At 43.5% G+C, this 21,361-nt stretch overlaps 1 protein-coding gene across 1 annotated transcript in view; it reads left to right on the plus strand.

Annotated features, from left to right (window-relative positions):
- Positions 1 to 21,361, plus strand: part of afg2a (AFG2 AAA ATPase homolog A) — a 231,974-nt gene that overhangs the window by 188,806 nt on the left and 21,807 nt on the right. Inside the window, exon 18 of the mRNA XM_080745782.1 lies at positions 2,389 to 2,553. Coding sequence (XP_080601908.1) covers positions 2,389 to 2,553 — 165 coding nt within the window. The remainder of the gene's footprint in view (positions 1 to 2,388; positions 2,554 to 21,361) is intronic.

Consider the following 21,361-nt stretch of genomic DNA (forward strand, 5'->3'; position numbering starts at 1 on the left):
AATGCATTCATAATGTAAGCAACATGTCCTAGATGTTGTAAGGGGGGAGGGGGAGTTGATCACAACTCGCTCTGGGTTTGAATCATTTTAGTAGTATTACATTTAATTATCGTCACTGTCTGGCCATAATCTCTTAACTCCATTGTTGAGGTTTTTGATTTTTTTTGGCATAAATCAGGGCTCTTGAACACCCTTTACATCTGAGTGTTGGTTAAAATAATATTGAACCAATGGAAAGTAGTAAAAAATGCTTGGGACAAAACCTCCTAACTCCACACTTTCTGCCAAACCAGCTAACTCCACCCGAGTGGCCCTCTCTTTTTTTTCAAAATATGTTCTATTGAACACCCTTTACGTCTGTGTGTTGGTTAAAATAATATTGAACCAATGAAAAGTAGTAAAAAGCCCTTCGGTCAAAACCTCCTAACTCCACTCGAGCTCATTTTCCCGAAAATGAACATTTTGGAGTTTGGAGGTTTCGGCCCGACAGCAGAGATATGTAATATATCCGTTTCACCAAATAAACGCCTTGGAGGAGAAAAACAATGAACATGCCAATGGCTCTACCATTCACACTGCTGTTTCTCCTACTTCTAAACCAGGGGTTCCCAAACTTTTTTGTCTCAGGGCACCCCATAAATATTTTTTTAAACCGAGGCACCCCTCGATCTACAAGCACACAACGCCTCGCATCAATAGATCGGCTGTTTTCACTAGTTTTATGCAACAGTCTTGTATGATGAAGCAGGGCTTTGCTTTATCAAAAGATGTACACATTTGAAACCTGGAGATACGAGGTTTCTGCCCGACAGTGACGATATTTTTGTGATTATGTTGCGAGGAAAACGTTGAGATAATAGCCATTTTGGTTAGAACTGACTGAAAATAACGTTGTACTTCAAGTTTAAAATGATACTAAATATTTTTTCAAGTGTCAAAATAAATTCCAAATATCATCAAACTATCTCGCGGCACCCCTGGACTGCCGTCGCGGCACCCCAGGGTGCCCCGTCACCCACTTTAAAAACCTCTGTTCTAAACGTTTGCTGCTCGTTATTTCCCCAAGCTGGGACGTTTCTCTGGTCTTGGCGGTCAGTCAGTGGATGGAGGACCAAAGTGTTTTTTTTGGCCACTTGGGGGGGCCGCGGACAGGAGTTAATGAAGGAGGGCGGCCTGTTTGTCTGTCCATCTGCTCTCTCTGCTGGGTCCGGGCCGGCGAGGCGAGGCGCCTGGCCCTTAACCACGTCTGACAGGCTAGACAGGCAAGCGGCTTCGGGTGCTGCTGGACTGTTTTGGGGTCACGGAGATGTGATCATCAGATAACGGTCCCCACAGTGTCTCCACCATGGCTGCTGGCACAAGGGGGGGTGGGGGGGGGGGGGGAGTGGGACTGAGTTACTAGGGCCCAAGGTGGAGGGGGCCTTCATTATTTTATACTTTAGCTATTGATAAATAGCAGATATACAAGCTCACAGCGCTGTGAGCTTATAGATCTGCTATTTTTTGAAAGTCGTGATGATGTGTGCAAATCTTTGAATATATGTGTTTTCTTCTGGGGGGGGTCCCTGAAACGAAATATTTTTAGATTTAGCCTGTGGCCAAATACATATCATTTTGGGGGTCCTTCACATGAAAAAGTTTGAGCACCACTGACATAGAGACATGCGTTTTTCAAAAACCTTAGAAGGATTTGAAATATTCAAAGACTTGCACAAGTTTTCACGATTTTCTTAAAAATAGCAGATCTACAAGCTTGTGCGAGCTTGTATATCTGCTATTTTTCAGTAGTTGAAGCATAAAATAACGCGTAATAATGCGTTCCCAGTCTAAAGGGGTTAAACCCCCTCCCCTATGAGGGGCCCACAGTGAATTTGGTGCGACACCCCTGGCTGCTGGAGAAGATGAAAAGTTGCACATAATGCACCATGGAAGTTTCACTTGAATCACATTCTGGAGCTTTTTGTTTGGGGGGGGGGGGTGGCTTCTGAGTGCCTTCTAAATCAGTAGTTCTCACACTTTAAAGATTTGGGGGCGACCAAACTCTTTGTGGCTCTGGTATTTCGGGCAGACAATTTGTATTTTGCAGCTTTGGTTTGATTTCAACCAGTATTTCACCTTTTCTTCTTTTTTTTTTCTTTTGTAGTTGGTAGGGCATTCCACAAGTGTATCCCATTTACTGAAAATGATGACTGACCAAAAGCGGTTTTGCTAAATAGTGGCTGTGTTTCCCATTGTTTAGAATCAGAGTCAGAATCATCGTTATTGTCGTTATTTATGTCTTTATGTTTATAGTCTTACAGTATTATATTGGCATTGTCTTTTCACATGTTTTGTTATCATTTAAGTGTATAATAAGACTCCCTGCTCCTCCCCTCTGCCTCCCTCTAGGCTCTGATGCGACCGGGCCGTCTGGACAGGATTGTGTACGTGCCGCTCCCCGATGCTGCGACCCGCCGGGAGATCTTCTGGCTCCAGTTCCGCAACATGCCGGTGGCTGAAGACGTGTCTCTGGACCGCCTGGTAGCCCAGACCAGGAAGTATTCAGGAGCAGAGGTGAGATTCATTCAGTTGCAATTAGGGATGGGACGATACACAATTATCGTTTATCGTGATAAAAAACACTCACGATTATCGTGCGTGTTTTTTACAGTGACATCAATCGGGGAGTGACATCAATTTATTGTGATATTGTGCTCCGTCATGCACTGGGATAAATTCAGCGCAGCACGTTGGGATCGCAGCGCAACGCGTTGTGAGCTTGTAGATCGGCTTTTTGGCAAATGTTCCGCTCCAGGATAATGGATGTAGGCGATATTTTGATTATCGCGATAATATCGTAAATTGTGATTTCGTTGGTCACAATAATCGTGATATGAAATTTTCATATCGTCCCATCCCTATTTGGAATAGAAAATACACCGCGAGGATTTCACTCTGCAATCCAATAGACATAGGCATTGTTCAGGATGCGCTGAAGATGCGCTCACGGGAGCCTTGAAAGATGCACATGGGTGTCGTGGAGTGGGGAAATAATCCTGGTCCAAAAGCGACCATCCATTTGAAAGATAGAGGCTCTTGCGTGAACATCGCGTCCACCACCTCATGTCCATCACATCAATGATGTGGTGTTTCTCCATCGCCTCCTAAATATGAGGAAATACGTTTTTTTTTTTTTCTGTTTATGTCGCCGACGTGTGACTGGACGTCCAGGCAAGTGGTGACCCATAGGCTAGCGATCAGCGCCATCTAGCATAAAGAAAACATAGCTTGGAATACTCGGTTTAGGCAGACAATGAGTTAAAATGGTTCTATTTAGGGCTCAGTAATATATCAATATTATATCAATATAGTGATATGAGACTAGATATCCATCATAATATCATGATATTGCAAATGTCCTTTTCTGGATTGAATCACGTAAACCCTATTTTATCCTTTATAATTTTATAAAACATTTTCAACAATAGTGAAAATAGACAATCTACTAAAGCTCACAATGTTGGGTTGTCTAGATAGGATTGTATTTTGCTATTATTCTTCAACAATCAACAATATTACACTTCAAGCAGCGCAAATTAACAACAATGAGTGAAGTCCAAGAGGACAGAATTGAACAGAAGAGGTTCACACACTAACAAAACAAAAACATACTAAGAGAGCGGATGTGGACGTTTCGGTCAGCACTCTCTGTTCGGTTTGGTACACATTAATTAGTTCCTTTCATGCAGGACATTTTTAGAGGCTTTAAACATATGAAGCGAAGTGTTCAGCGCTTCCACATCAAGCACTCTCTTGTTAGGCACGCAGACAATGGATGGAACAATGGCAGTAACTTTTTTTTTCTTATAATTTTTATCCCACGATTTTGCAACCCATTTTTTCACCCAGTGCCAATTGCCTATGTAATCCTGGGCTCTGCTCTCCCTCTGCCGTGCCTGGGGAGACAACGGACTGACCTCATGCTTCCTTCAATGCATGAGTAGTCCAAGTTGTTTCTTTTCACCTGACAGGGGGGATTTTCCCAGAGATGGACGTAGCGCGTGGAAGGAACACGTTATTCCAACCAGTTCCTTTCCCCTCCATCAAGCGCCCCGGCTGGCCAGTGGGAGGCATTATTGAGACCAGGATTACTGCATGTTTTTGTGAGGATATCAACCCTAGGAGACACAGGGAGAACATGCAAACTCCACACAGAAAGGCCCTATCGCCGACCCCACCTAGGGTGTGGGCGCTGATGACGCGGAGGGAGAAACACGCCCACAGCACCCACAGCATCCCCCGGCGGGAATCGAACCCAGGACCTTCTAGCTGTGAGGCGAAGCGCTAACCACTGCGCCACTGTGCCCCCACTTGGCAGTAATTCCTTGAGTGAGAACCATACATAGTGGCTGCTGTTTCTGAAGGCGAAGGGCCCTGCCGGCAGTGTTGATTTTGACAGCACATTTTTTGTTAGTTTTAGTCATAGTCTTAGTTTTATTTGGCAAAATGTTTTTCTTTTAGTCTGGTTTTAGTCGACTAAATATTATACGATTTTAGTCGATGTACTAACTACGATCTACTCACAACGTGAGTGCGACGGGTTGTGAGCTTGTAGATCTTCTATTTTCAGCGTGCAACACCTGAGCTCAACCAAACATGAAATGACTTGTCTTTTTTTAGTTCTACTGAATTTCTTCCATACCATATCCAGTCCTTTCCTAACACTTTTGTCTAGTTTTTATTTGTTGGCAAAATTGTAGTTTTAGTAATCATAGCTTTGTTTTCATTTAGTAGATCATTTAGCTTTCGTCAGTGACAAAAAGGTAGTCGACGAACGTTTTTCGTCATAGTTTTAGTGGATGAAATCAACACTGTCCTGCCACTGTCTGACAGTCTCTGTCTTGACTAAAGCCAGACCCATATATCCGTCTGGACCATGTATCGCTCATAAATTGACTATTTTGACGCCATCGGTATCTGCAATTATGCATGTCCCTTTTTTTCTTTTATTGTTGTGACCGTAGGTCGCAGTTTAGTATGTGAACCGTCTCAGCTTGACCGTATCTCTGTCTCTCTGTAACACCTGACACTGTGGTTCCCCTGACACATCACTGTGACATCACAGGTGACATCACAGCGATGTCATATCCTCAGAGCATGGATCTCCATATATGGGCATAAAAGGCTGACATCACTGTGACATCACAGTGATGTCAGATACTCAGAGCAGGGATCTCCATATATGGACATAAAAGGGATCTCCATATGGGGGATTGTATGTATGATGTCAGACGACAGAATCCATATATGGCCCAAACAGATGGCCAAGACAGATGGTGCAACCTCGCCCTTTAGGGCGAGGTCGCTTTTCCCCCTTAGGCGTCTTAATGGTTATACTTGGTGAAAATGTTCGAGAACTTTTCAAGATTTTCCAAACATAGCAGATCAACAAGCTCACACGTGTCGCGTTGCAACACATTGTGAGCTTATACAGTAGATCAGCTATTGTAGAAACATTGCGAAGATGCATTTAAGTGTTTAAATGAAATCAATTCTCGGACCCCCAGACCCGGAATTAAAACCGATGACCTTCTGTTTCACAAGCAAAACTCTCCCCCCTCCGCCCTTCCATAAACTCTGGGCTACAGCCATTTTACAAAATAAGAAGCAGGTGACCAAAGCCAAGGTCATAGAAAGGAGAGAGCGAGGGGGAGATGCTATGACTCTGTTCAGTGGTGTCTGTGTTGTGTCTGTGTGTTGCCAGGTCAAGGATGAGAGGTTTGCTAGCAGTTAGGCTACGTCTCTGGGCTTTCCAAGATGTTGTCGGGTGGAAACCTTGTATGTCCAAAACCGTTCGTTTTGTATTCATCATTTAGAACGGGTACACCATCATTATTTTATGCTTTAACTATTGAAAAATAGCAGATATACAAGCTCACTGCGCGGCACTGAGTGCCTCGCTGCGAGCTTGTAGATCTGCTATTTTTGAAAAATCGTGAAAATTAGAATTTTGACCCGATTCTAAGTGTCCTTTGAATCCTTCTAAGATTTTTTGAAAAACCTATGTTTCTGTGTCAGCAATCTGGCTATAGCCATCGTCAAAGAAAAGGTCCTTTTCACTTAACTGGAGCTCATTTAGTCTGAAGGACCCCCAAAATGATATGTATTTGGCCAGGGACCTGCATCTCAAAATATTTAGTTCCAGGGACCCCCCAGAATCAAAATTTGAGTTACAAACGTTCGCTTTGAAAATACACATATTCAAAGATTTGCACACATTTTCACGACTTTTTCAAAAATGGCAGATCTACAAGCTCGCAGCGCGGCACTCGGTGCCACGCTGTGAGCTTGTAGATCTGCTATTTTTCATTTGCTAAAGCATTCAATAACTCTAGGCCTTAAACTATTGCTGCAAACTAGTGCTTGTAGATCTACTGTTTTCACTAGTTTTGTGCGACAGTCTCGTATGATGAAGCAGGGCTTTACTTTATGGAAAAGAAAAGACTTGGAGATACAAGGTTTCTGGCCAACAGTGACGATTTAGTATAGCACGGTGCTCCTTCCAGAGCTGCTGAGATGAATCTCTTAGCTCTGACAAATAGTACTCTGTAAACTCTCACTTTATCATTCTGGTTGTCATAGTCTTTTTCTTCTCTCCTACTCACTCTAAGTACATTTACTCAAGTCTGTACTTAATTACAAATTTGTGGAATTCTTACTTTACTGGAGTAATTTAAAATGTCACTACTTTTACTTCTACCCCACTACATCTCAGAGGCAAATATGTAAGCCATGTTGGCTAATTTACCGCTGTTTCAGGGTTGTGCCACTTCTACCATATAAATGAAAGAAAACACAGTTGTAACTTGCATTGATCTTGGAAATGTTACAACTGCAACACAACAGTGGGCGGGGTCCACGAGCCAACTCAAGGTTGTTGACTGATTTACCACTGTTTTAAGCCAATCAGAATCCAGTATCTGAACATGTGACCTCAAAAAGTGGTAGAATTAACTTTCTACTGCTCTACAATCATTTGAAAACATTAGTTACTCCTTGCTTTTTTTGATTATTATTTAAAAAATGCATTAACCACTTAATCACTTGCAGATCTACATGCTCACAACTCAACGTGTCGTGAGCTTGTAGATCTGCTATTTTCAAAATGTTTTAATATATTTTGTAACACTTGTGAAATGGGACACATTCTGCTAACCCTTTTAGTGCCTATCCCGAACTAGTTCGGGATATTCAGGATCAAAAACAATTTTTTATTTGCTATTTTACTTACCCCGAGCTGCTTGGAGCAACGTGGGTGGTCCCGGCTCGCCCAGCGCTCACCAACGAGAGACGCTAGATGCTCCGACGATTTATTCCATTGAAAATGGTTTAAAATAAAGTTTAGACCCCCCCCAATGTTCACCAAATGTTCATTGTAGGTGGCGCGACGTATTCCAGGGTGCCTATCCCGAACATGTCCGGGATATTTAATAAAATGAATTATTTTATCGGAGGCCTCAACGAAGCCCCGGTCTAGACGTCCATCCTTGGCAGGGACTTAGACTCGGCCATCCACGGGCCGTATTCGCGCTAACGGCCAAATCGCGCCGCCCACTCCAATAATAAATCACATCTTTAGACAGGATTTTCTCCGGATTGTGTCCCCAGACCCAATGAGAAAGTCTTTTGCGACTGAAATAGCTTTAGATCGGGCTTCTAAATGGGTTAGCATTTTGGCTACGTGTCAGCTAGCTTCCTCCTCTGGACACCCATAGGATTGACCGGAGTGAAAACACAGGCCAGTTGGGAGAGGGTTGACGAAAGCTATAAAGAAGGTCAATGGAGAAATTTCTGGCACTCTAGCACCCCTTGTGGCCGGATGGCACTGTATGAGTTAATGAGTACTTCTACTTCAGGTACTTTTAAGTGATACCAACGCTTTTTTTCTTTTTACTCAATTACATTTGCATTTGCGGTATTGATACTTGTACTTATATAGAAAGCTGTTGCGGCTCTCTGTGACAGGATAGGAAAACAAGCGTTTTCAAACAAATTAAGAGGCTAGCGTGCCTTGGCAGGCCAGCATGGAAATCCATATTTCACTGTTGTCCCATGTGACCTCATGTTTGTGAAGTCAGGGCCCTATCAGTGATGTGTTGTGTCGTTGCAATCAGTTGCCTGGAGAGAGTTTATTTGTCAAGAGAGACCTTTTGATCCAGACACAGACAGGCCCTTGACAGTTTGAAACGCACACACACACGCACGCGCACACACACACACACACACACACACACACACACACACACACACACACACACACACACACACACACACACACACACACACACACACACACACACACACACACACACACCAACCTTTTAAGTAATATACTGTAGGACATGAGTAACTAACCATAATGTTGCTGTTGTGCAGAAACCTCCATGTTCTATCTTTTTTTTAACCTACTAAGCTTGATCATACTACAGCAGGGGTCTTCAACGTTTTCTGGCCAAGGACCCCTTAGTTGAGAGAGAGATGAAGCAGGGACCCCCACAACCTTTTCATAGATTCCATATAGTTTCATCGTTTTACAGCACGATCATCAGTGTATTTTGGATTCATGTCAATGTGTGTTTTCAGATATTTAACCACTTGAACCCTCAATACTTCATAAACTAGACCTTTCACTCTGTACTTAGTGTGCTCTTTTTCCCCTCTACACCAAACCTCTTTGCCTAAACTAGACGATCTACAAGCTCTGATCTGTGAGCTTGTAGATCTGCTATTTTTGGCTAAAGTTCTCAGAATATGGACACTAGTTCAAGTGTTTAATATAAAATAAGGGGAAAAGGTTTTGGAGGACCCCTTGTAGTAACTCTGAGGACCCCCTAGGGGTCCCGGACCCCTGTTGAAAACTACAGCGTACTTGTAGATCTGCTACTTCTAGATCTACCTGCTACTTGCAGAATCCTGAATCCTGAAAAAGTAACAGTTTTGGACGTATGAGGTTTCCACCCGACAGAGACAATATACACTTTGATGTCACTTTCATCCAGAGTGCCTTACTCACTGTGTCAACCTCATTACATGCTCACGCGTAACCGCTCGACGTGCTCTCAACAATCATTTCATTAGATGTGTATTTACATGATCGAGTCTGAACAGGAAAAGGGAAGTGTCGGAGGCGTGTGGGATTCCTTTAGCGTGGGGATCCTGTGCTCCACTATCATGGACTTAAAGCAGGGGTCTTCAACGTTTTCAGGCCAAGGACCCCTTAGTTGAGAGGAGAGATGAAGCAGGGACCCACACAACCTTTTTATAGATTCCATATAGTTTTATCGTTTGACAGCACGATCATCTGTGTATTTTGGATTCATGTCAATGTGTGTTTTCAGATATTTAACCACTTGAACCCTCAATACTTCATAAACTTGACCTTTCAGTCTGTATTTAGTCTGCTCTTTTTACCCTCTAAACCAAACCTCTTTGCCGAAAATAGCCGATCTGCGAGGCGTTGTGAGCTTGTAGATCTGCTATTTGTGGCTAAAGTTCTCAGAATATGGAGGCTACGGTTCAAGTGGTTAATAGAAATAAGAAGACAAAATTCTTTCCTATCACACAAAGATTTGGAGGACCCCCTGTAGTAACTCTGAGGATCCCCTAGGGATCCCGGACCCCCTGTCGAAGACCCTTGACTTAAGGGCAGGTTGTGGTGGTATATAAGGGCCTCTCTTATCGTCAAAGTATAGGCGCTCTCTCTCTCCCTGGCTTCTTCTCCGTGCGCCCCCCACCCCAGAAAGCAGCTTAGAGCAGGCGTACACCTGGAAGGAGGTATGCGCTGGGAAACCTATCCCCCGGTATCAGGTGTTGCGCTTGACATCGGGGTGTTTGGGAAATCTCCCTGCTCTGGAATGGTGGTCTGCCGTCGCTTGCAAGTCGCTTCTTGGAAACCCCACGGAAATCCAAAAAGACGATCCACTGGGAACGCGTTGAGTTCACTGGCAGGCAGAGTGAGGTTTCGTCTGTCTTTGCAAACTCTATACTGTCTAGTCTATATACACACACACAAATACTGCAAAGGTATGCAAATGGTGTGAGTTATAACATAAAATTTAAGCCTAGAGGCTTAAATTATTCTTCATTCTGTAAGAACGTAAGCACTAATCAGGAGATAAGCGACCGTCTGGTCACATGTATACACAAGACATAGTGTATACCGCTTTGCGTGATTTTCTCTGTTCGAGCAATGTCCAAAATTATTCTTCATTCTGTAAGAACGTAAGCACCAGTAAGACTCCCTAATCAGGAGATAAGCGACCGTCTGGTCACATGTATACACAAGACATAGTGTATACCGCTTTGCGTGATTTTCTCTGTTCGAGCAATGTCCAAAAATATGTTTTTAGTGTCAACGCCTGGATAGCATAGCCCCGTTATTATAGTATAACATAATTATGGTAAAGTCATGATGGCCCATTGCTAACGCTAGGTTTACTGTAAATATCTTTTATAGCAACATAACATGTTTGGTTAAAACAGGGTGTGAATTGCTGCCACTCGTTAGAATATGTAGATAAGAGATTTGTGCCCGACAACAACGATGTATTGTAAGGAAGGTTACCAGTAAGACTCCCTAATCGGGAGATAAGCGACCGTAGGTCACATGTATACACAAAGAGTAGGGAGCAGTGTCCGCAAAAAATGTGGACGGATCCATGTTGATGACATGAGTGTAGACATACTGTGTACCGAGTTGAGTGATTTTAGGGCAAAAATTGGAGGAGCAGTGTCCAAAAATGTGTTTTGCAAGAATCGGCCTCATGGTGGCGCTAGAAGAGGGCCATGTGAGAAATGAGGGGTGGGGTCTCCGCGCCGCCGAGGCGGACGAATAGGTACCGGCCCCGGCTCTCCCGGACGCTCCTAGGCCAAGTTAGGGCATTTTATGTGCGCTGCAGTGGCAGGGGGTCCTCCACTGGGGGCGCCACCACTTTTGCATCCGTTCTGGAGCACAAGGAGTCGGTGGTCCCCGGGAATTCCCCGTGAGCAGCCCCGTTGGGGTGGTCATCTCCGCCGCCTTGACTCACATATACTACGGATATCCACAGCGATTGTTGTTGTTGTTGTTGTTGTTGTCTGGAGGGTGTGCGTTTCTTCACTCGCTCGATTCAGAACACTGGTTTCGGCGATACAGGTGCCATCTATTGGCGCGGAAGTGTAATGACATGTAAAAAGAATCACAACCCCATTTTTTAGGATGTTTTTAATTTGTGACAAATAGTAGCAATGTATTTCTCTCTGTCTCTCTCTCTCAACCATTTCCTTCTCTTAGCAGTTCCATGTCTTCTTTGTACTTTCTCTCTCTCCACTTGCTTATTATAACTCAATTAAATTTCTGTTTCAACATAATGAGCTTTCTCACACCATGAAAGTTGAGACCACCTCCACCACTGCCCCCAAAGCGTCCATTTCCCACCGCCCCTCCCCATCCATGTCAGTATGTTGTGTGTGTGTGTGTGTGTGTGTGTGTGTGTGTGTGTGTGTGTGTGTGTGTGTGTGTGTGTGTGTGTGTGTGTGTGTGTGTGTGTGTGTGTGTGTGTGTGTGTGTGTGTGTGTGTGTGTGCCTATACGTGAGCGCATGTGTGTGAGGTTGGTTGTCGGCGGCTGAAGCGGACGAATCACCTGGAGCGCTGAAAAACTTCCATTTGCATTCCTGGGAACGGAGAGCTGTCAGATAGACAGGGAGGGAGGGAAGGGAAGTCACCTAGTTGTCAGCCCTCAGCCGGGATCCACCGCCTTGTTGAGGACGATTCTATCAGTGCCTTCTAAACCAGTCTTTCTCACACTTTTTCTGTGAGATTTATCAAAAATGTAAAAAGAAAATGTACAAAGCACTGTGAGCTTTTTTGTTTGGGGGGAGCGGGGGGAGTCACCTAGCTGTCAACTCCGTGACTGCGGTTTTCCTGGTGACCCTGAGCGCAACGGTGGTTGCTGATGGGCAAGGAGGGAGCGAGCTTATGAGAAACAACTAAAACAAGACCTTAAAACCTGGCAAAAACTGTTGCGTGCATTAGCGCAAGATTAGATGAGGATAAAGGAAATCATTAAATGGAGAACATTAAATTAACTTCTGAAAAGCCTACTAGGCCTTAAAACGAAAATAGTTGCGCAATTAGCGCAAGATTAGATGAGGATAAAGGAAATCATTAAATGGAAAACATTAAATTAACTTCTGAAAAGGCTTCTAAGCCTACACAAGCCTACTAGTAAAACTAGTGGAACCGCGATCTTGCCACACGTGAATAATTGTGGTTGTAAACAATCACAGACACAGACAATATAAATCCTTATTAGTCTAGTAGTGGGAAGAAGTGGTTATCATCATCATGGCCCCAAATAACTTTTAAATATCTTGGCGACGAGTCTCTTACGAAATCGGCAAGAGTGCCTCTCAATACATAATGCTAAACACTCCATCGGCAATAGTCAGTGGTGTGTTACTACTGTGTTCTAGAATTCCCCACACTCCCGCGACCCCACCGTTGCGCTCAGGGTCACCGGGAAAACCGCGGTCGCGTCAACTCCATGAGCCTCTCCTCCTCCTATCTACCCATCTAAACACACAAATGCATCCCCCCCCGCCCCTCCCCTCATGACAGGATCACGCTCTGCCCCCAGATTGTGCTCCCGGCTCCCACCTGCACCCACCCATACATATTCCACCCCCCCCCCCCCCCCCCCCCCCAACAGAAGCAGCAAGCTAACATTCGATACACATCAGCGCCATGTCACGACTCACGAAAGGAGGGAAGGTGCCATGCTACTACTCTTTCTTTTTTTCTCTCTCTCTCTCTCTCGATCAAGCCCGGACAGGAAAAGACCTGTAGGACTCATGGGGATCCTGTCACACACATCCAGTCAAATAAAGATATTTTTCTTTTTTTTAAGCCTCGCTGAGATATAGCTGACATCCAGCTGTTTTTTTTTTTTTTACATATTAATTCATCTGTTTTTCAATCAGGACGCACTTTGTCCTTACATCTCAGGCCGTAGCTTGTCACAAATCGTCACGGTCGGGCATAGGGCTGTCACAATTATTACATATAATCGTCTAATCGCAATTATTTGAAGTAATCACAGTTATTTTGCATAATCGTCATAATAGTTTCCATGTTGAGAAATGTTAATTTAGTTTCAAATACTTTCAAAAAGTAGTGGAAATAGCAGATCTACAAGCTCACAGCTTGAGCTTGTAGATCAATGTTCTTTTTTAAGTATAAAGTTGTCAAATATGTCAGTAATTTCTTTGTAGGCCTATATTTATGTTATGTGTCATAATTGCCATGTGCAACTTCAAAGCCTAAAAGCCAAATGTAACTGTCAACAACAAAAACAATAATTTGAGTGACAATTAATCGTCATGTAAAATGTCATAATCGTGACAGCCCTAGTCAGGCAGAAGCCTCTTATCTCCATATATCTCCTAACTTTTTAGCGTCCTACTTCACTCTACAGTGTCACACAAAAGCATAAAAAAAGATCTACAGGCTCAAAACGTGTCGCTGTTCGACGCATTTTGAGCTTGTAGATCTGGTATTTTTTTAATTTGCACCCTGAAAAGTAACGGTTTTGGACATATGAGGTTTCGGCCCCTATACAGCGAGGAAATGCGTGGCATCTCGCTCAGAAATCACAGGAATGGGGGAAAGAACGTAAGACGAGCTTCATGAGAAATTAATTTGAAGCTTTGCGGTTCAGGAAAAGGCTCCATGACTACAAAATAGAGTTACATATTTTTGTTTGTTATGAATAATCTTTGGCCACGCGGCAATAGCAATGGTGTGGATGAGATTACCATCTGCGTTCGTTATTATGAACTCATATATGGACTTGAATCTTCTACACCAGTCGAGTCAATTTGAGTCTGGGAGAAGGTATGTGTCTCCCCCCCCCCGTCCCGTCCCGTCCCGTCCCCCCCCCCCTCCAAATGTGAATAATAATAAACAAAAGTCTTCCAAAGGCAGTGGTGGACAAAGCATTTAATTTTAACTGAATGTTGCTCTGTCAGATTTACCCGAGTTAAAGTGCTGGAGTATTTGCTTTTAAAACTATACTGGAGTAATCAGAAGTACCGGTACATTATTTTAGAATAGCAACAAAAATATTTATTTTAATATCCTAACCCTAACCCAACGCCGTTGCTGTATTTGAAAGGTAGGCATTTTTCGAAAGAAAATTATAAGATTTTCCAGAAATGTCCACAAACAAAATAATCGTGAAAGCATTTCCACTATGTTTGAGATGGGGCTTAACGGTCTTTTCTTTCGAGTGAATCGCTGGGAGCCCTGTACCCTGTAAACTACGTATTATACAAACAAAGTGTGGTCGTTTTTGTGTTTTCTACTGAGAAGCCTTCTCTGGTTAATTCATAATTGACTTTTCCCTTCCTAGTAATGTAGTCCCGACTTGTAATGGAGTGAAACCGATCCAAATATCCTAATATTATACTAAAAAAGATATTAAAAACATTTACTTGACTCATTAAAACCTTGAAAGTGTTGAATTGTTTAACACAAATCTTCTCCTCTGGGGGTCCCTGGCACAAAACGTTTTCAGATGGGGGTCCACGGCCATAAATATATTTATATATCGTCACTGTCGGGCAGAAACCTTGTATCTCCAAGTTTCAAATGTGTAAATGTTTTCACAAAGTAAAGCACTGCTTCATCACACAAGGCTGTCGCACAAAAGTTGTGAAAACAGCAGATCTACAAGCACACAACGCCTCGCACCGCGAGGCGTCGTGTGCTTGTAGATCGGCTGTTTTCACTAGTTTAAATCATTTTTAAAAGGATAAATAGAATACAAAACAAACGGTTTTGGACATACAAGGTTTCCACCCGACAACAACGCTATATATAGATATATATCAATTCGGCAGGAAAGGGTTTGAGAACTACTGGCTTAGAAGGCATTCGTAGAATCGTGAAAGATCGTGGGACTTTTTGTCCCACTTGCGGAGACGGCCGTGTCTCGTCGTTGGAACTCTCTGTGTCTTGTTTTGAGTCTTTGTGTCTTGTTTTGAGACGCGGCTGCTGCTGCGTCCTGGAAACCAGGACGGACGCCAGAAGACGTTGGGAGCAGCGTGAGGTCATCACTGAGGGACGGAATGCGCGCGAGAGAGAGAGAGAGGGAGAGTGCATAACATCCTGTGCAGGGGTGTCGACACCAAATTCTGGGCCCTGCGTACAACGATTCACTGCGTTATTTTGTGCTTTAACTATTGAGAAATAGCAGATATACAAGCTTGTAGATCTGCTATTTTTGAAAAATCGTGAAAATTTGTGCAAGTCTTTGAAGGTTTTTTGGAAAAACTATGTTTCTATGTCAGTGGTGCTCAAACTTTTTCATGTGAAGGACCCCCAAAATGATATGTTTTTGGTCACGGACCTCCATCTCTAAATATTTAGTTTCAGGGACCCCCCCCCCCCCCCCAGAAGCAAAATTTGAGTTACAAATGTTCACTTAAAAAGTACATATATTCAAAGATTTTCACACATTTTCACAACTTTTCAAAAATAGCAGATCTATATCTGCTATTTTTCAATAGCTAAAGTATAAAATAAGAAGAAATACTGTTCCTACGAAACAGTGTGGGCTCGCTCGTGACTATTTTCTGCAGCGTGCGAACTGTCATGTGAAGCTCAACCAATACTCCAGCTAACACCACTCCCAGGTTTTCGGCACTTCATTGGCTAAGGGCCCTGCCTTTGTACTGTCTGCGACGGAACTCACGCGATGGAACTCTATAAATAATGAAGATAACATAGTGTTCTCGCCTTTCAGGCGAGCCCACAATTAAGGTCCCTCCACCTTGGGCCCTGGTAACTCAGTCCCACTCCCCCCCCCCCCCCCCCCCTCGTGACGCCCCTGATCCTGTGCAGAGGGCCGATTACAGGACAGCACAGGACAGGGGGACGGCCGGGACGCACGCTGGCTGTGGTTTCCATATCCCCTTTAAGTGGAACCACATTGTGTCATCTCCCCAGAAGACGGATGAGCGGCCCTCCATGGATCTCCCCGTAATGTCATAACATCCGTCTCCCCGGGAGACTGCTGTGACCACTAATAAAAACCCCAAGCGCCGGCATGTTCCTCCACACACAGCCCAGTTATCATCAGAGTAGCTGTCTGCAGAGGTGGAAAAACTACTCACATTTTGTACTTAAAGGACCACCTCACCTCTGGGACAACCAGATCTTATTTTATTGTTGTTTGGGACACGATCAACACAATCCTGAGTTATTTTTTGTGTTCAATCTGTGTTTTTAGATATTTTAGTATTTCAGCATGCTACAACTGGTCATATGTAGCATGATATTGCATGATATTGCATTATCTATTGCATCATATGATGCAAAATGCTATTGCATCATATGATGCAAAATGCATCATATGAACAGTTGTAGCATGCTGAAATACAAAAATATCTAAAAACACAGATTGAACACAAAAAATAACTCAGGATTGTGTTGACCGTGTCCCAAACAACAATAAAATAAGATCGTCCCAGAGGTGAGGTGGTCCTTTAAGTAAAAGTATCAATACTGCATGCTAGATGTGCTCTGTTACAAGTAAATGTCCTGAATTCAAAATGTACTCGAGTAAAAGTGTGAAAGTTTTGGCATCAAAATGTACTTAAAGTACCAAAAGTAAAAGTACTAATTAAATGTTTTGAAAATAGCAGATCTACAAGCTCACGACGCGATGCGCGTTAATGTGTGTTTTATAATACTAGTAAGACACCTGAGGGTGACATGCGACCTCAGGGTGACATGCGCCAATTCTTGACCATCTTGCCAACCACACCGTTTCTCTGACGATTCTAGTTGTTGTCAGTCTGGGGGGAGTTTGTTCATGTTTTTGTGAGGGTATCAACCCTAAGAGACACGGGGAGAACATGCAAACTCCACACAGAAAGGCCCTATCGCCAACCCCAACCCACACCCTAGTTGGGGTTGGCGATAGGGCCTTTCTGTGTGGGTTTGCCTAAACATGGAGATGTGGTACAGAATGACTCGTATATGGGCATAAAAAGTATGTCATGTGACATCACTTCCTGTACAGACAGTCAGACAGACAGCCATTGACTCCGGCCTAACAATGGCTAATGTCTATGACGGTAGTCCCATATGACATGATGGACTGGACTATCTCCATATATAGTGTTCTCCACATCTCCATGTTTAGGCCAAACAGGTTTGCTCCATTTCTCCATGTATAGGTCCAAATGCCCAACGTTGAGCTTAACACAATGCCTGCCAAGGGTTAAAAAAAAATCTATCTTAGTACTGCCCGGCTTTTTACAAAAAATTAAAATGAAAATAAAAAAAAAATTAAACATTTTTTGAAAAAAAATAAGCTCTCAGAAGATGTCCATTGCCCCCTTGCAGTTGGCAGAAAAATATAATCAACCCCAAGAAAAATCTATTTTTAGATTAACACACACAAACAATTACAGCATGTGGATGGTGGCCATTTTGGCAGCCATCTTGAAGAAGGTGTGCAGAAAGCTGATTACATGAATAACATTTTTATAATTTTTTATCAGCATCACAGGCTGCCCAAAGAGCTGTGAACACATTGCTGTCTCATATATTAGTGAACAGTGCCCCCCAGTGGCCAAAAACGGTAGAACGTACAGTAACGTGTAAGGCGGTAGATAGCTGGGCAAAATAGAACGTTTATAAACGTGTAAGGCGGCAGATGTGTTAACAACGAAACGTTCTTAACACAGCCGCCCCCATATTTACTTTAGAAAATATGTTAAATTCTAAAAACGTTTCGAGTACCGGTTTGACACAAGAGCGAATAAGCGCTACACTTCTGGAATCCTGTGTGTCGACTTAAAGTCGGATCCAGGCCTAATAACTTTATCTGGCCGCCCCGTTGCCACCTCCTTGTTACATTTTCTTTTCTGAGACTGCCGACTGCACATTGTACCTCATCCACCCTTTCTTATCTCTCCTTTTGGTATCTTTATCCTCCTCCGTCTTTTTTTCTTTTTTATTCTTCTCTTTTTTTGTCTTTCTTAGTCTTGTGTATCCTTCTCTTTTTTTTGTCTTTCTCAGTTTTGTGTAGCCGCCCCGTACAGGAAGTGATGTCACAACTCGCATCACTTCCTGTACAGAAAGATTACAGAAGGTCACTCAAGCGACAAGGTTTTTCAGGGTAAATGCGACCTTCGGTCGCAATTATAATTTACACCTGCAAAGTAACTAGTAACTAAAGTTTTCAAATAATTGTAGTGGAGTAAAAGTACAATATTTGGATCCGAGATGTAGTAGAGTAGAAGTAAAAGTATATTGGAAATTGGAAATACTCAAGTAAAGTACAAATATTTCAAAAGCGTAATTAAGTACAGTACTTAACTACTTTACACCACTGCCAGTATCAGAGTGCTTGTCTGAGACGCTGAGCCTTCCTCTCCGTGACTCCGTCACGCAGTTTGCCTTTGACCCCCCCCATCCCCCCCTCCCTGTGTGCTGTTTTCTCCAAAGCCCAGGTGTCTGAGTCGACTCGGAACATCGGCCATTCAAAATCAACAGCGTAATTGTTTTCTTAGCACTTTTTTTCCCCCTTCCCCCCCCCTCCCCGCTACAGTAGCAGCAGCAGCAACAAGTCATTTCCTATATGTGCAGGGCTTTGTTCTTAAAATCCTGGAGTATTAATTTAACTTTGTAAGTGTGTAAACATGGACTCGCGGAGGATCTATTTTTAAGTTAAATTAACACGGAAGGTCTTTGGCCGTGTGTGCCGAGGAACAAAGCTGTCTGCAGGTGGTTTAGTCGCGCGCCCCAGTGTCACGCACCTGAAATAGCAGAATGGCTACTTTCGGAACAATTATTGCCCGGCGTGATCGCATACTAAGTACGAATCGGGCAATAGAGCATCGCAGTGGGCATGGTTAAAACCTTCGTTTCTATGAAAAGAACATTTTGAAAATCGCTAAACAAAGGGTATTTATTAAATTAAAATATGTTTTCACATAGGATCAAAGGTTTTATGGTCATGATACACTGCAATCCTGGATGGCTTGGTTCTAGGCTTAACATAATTGTTATAAATATTTTTGTAAAAGTCTATGGGGAAAATGAATGAGAGATTTCTTTAGTGGGACCAGTAAACCACTTCCGCTGCGGTGCTCTATAGCTGTTCATTGCTGCGCGTGTGCTTGCGTTTGCGGGTTACCTGTGAGCAAACTACAGAAATGTGGAGAAGGGCGTGTGACGATAAATCAGGATTCCAGGATGCTAGTTTTCAACGATTAAAGGAGGCAGAAATACAGCTGGGTGGCCAACGACGGCCACGTGTAACAACACACACACACACACACACGCACACACAGATATGTACACACACACACACACACACACACACACACACACACAGATATGTACACAGACACTACTAGCACAAACAGGCACCACATAAGCACACGCACACACACACACATGCACACGCGCACATGCACACACAAGGCAAAAGCACCCTCACAGGAAGACAAATGGCTTCCTCCTAACACCTGTTGTGGTTGCGGCTGTACCTCCTCTGGCTCCGCTCTCCCCGTCTCTCCCTGATTTACGACCTGCTATTTGTTGTTGCAAAGATTTTTATCACCAGGGACACCAGGCACCAAAAAAATGCATCAACAAATGTGTTTCTGTTTGCGTTCACAGCGGGATTAAGCAAGCACACACCACACCACACCACCACCAGGCCAACGGAGCTGATATTACAGCCTTCCTCCATCCTGGGGATTTTGTGTCAAAAAGATGATCGTAAAGAATGTGCAGTCCCCCCTCCTCACCCCGAGTGTGCACTTATATGTCCTATGTACTTATAGTCTCACAACCGATAGCGGAAATAGCTGATATACAACCTCATGACACCCCCACGATGTGAGCTTGACAATCTGCTATTTCTGCTGTTTGTGTGAACACTTAAAGAATAAATAAATATGGACACCAGGTTGGAAGGAAGCAGTGTTCATTTTGACAGCTAATTCTGATTTATTCGTATTTTGAATAACATACCAACATACCATCTGAAATTGTTTAGTCTTAATGGTCATTCCCACCAGGTAAGATAAAGATAAAAATATTGCAATTGAAGTGGATGGTAGCGTCCACACTGGACGCTACCATCCACTTCAATTGAGAAAGATATTTTTTATCTTCATCTTGCCCGGTGGGAATGACCTTTTAGTCTAGTAGTCTTTAGTCGACTAAATATCAAAATATATTTTGTCTTAAGGCGCTTTTCCACTGCAAGGTGGAACCAGAACTTTCAGGAACCAGAACCTATTTTTTGGGTTCTGGTTTTGTTTCCATTGCGAACGGCCCGGTTCCAGACGAGGTTCCTGGAACCTCCTGGAACCTTTTTTCGGTCCTGCTCCTGAGGTAGAACTAAACTTGAGTTCTGGGAACCTATGGGCGGGGCTAGCAGCGCTCCTGCTCTTGATTGGTTGAGCCGAGCCGCTCGAGCGGAGACTACACAACACAGAGGAGAACTGGGAGAAATCCCAAATCTCTCACAACACAACACCGTCATTTTTAAAATCCTATTCCGAGTCCGACAGACAGAAACACACAAACAGTATGGACGCGACGCCAGTCTACACTTCTACATTCATTCGCACGACTCGCAGACGAGCTCAGGACATGACTGTTTCCTTGTGTCACTACACAGTGTGTGTGCGCGCGCGAGAGAGAGACGCTGTTTGCATTGCATCGCATTGCATTAATTATTTAATAATCTTTACGAGTGTGATATGCGCTCACTCCGTTCAATGAAAATAGGACTAAAATAAAGGGATTGCAAAGCTCAACGTGGACCACGCGGTGGAAACAGCGGCTCGCGCTGTCGTGTACACACACTGTGGACACACACGCACGCACACACACGGGAGTAAGGAGGTGCTTCTCCCTAGAGCACTGGCAGCGTACCGAGCAACCCCTCAGTACAGTTATAATAGCAGCTTGTTTGAACGTTCTATTGTTATATATTTTTTTATCCAGACGTATTTCTTACTACAGCTGAGCTGTTATTTTAGACTTTAGATTCCCGAATGTGCTGCTGTTCAAATGACCAGCTGTTTTGTCTCAGCCAAATCAGGCTACCAGTGGGGCTTCCCAGTTGGGTCTGGTTATATGGAAACAAAAGCAGAACTTGGTTCTGGAACTTCACAGGTTCTTGAAAGTTCTTGGTTCTGGAAAGTTCTGGTTCTGGTTCTGGCTTGGCCCTGCAGTGGAAATGCGCCTTTAGTCTTTTAGTCTTATAGCCCATTTCCACTGTACGGCCGAACCTGAACATTCCAGAA

This window comes from Nannobrachium achirus, assembly GCF_963921795.1.
Source record: "Nannobrachium achirus genome assembly, chromosome: 17".
NCBI lineage: Eukaryota > Metazoa > Chordata > Actinopteri > Myctophiformes > Myctophidae > Nannobrachium > Nannobrachium achirus.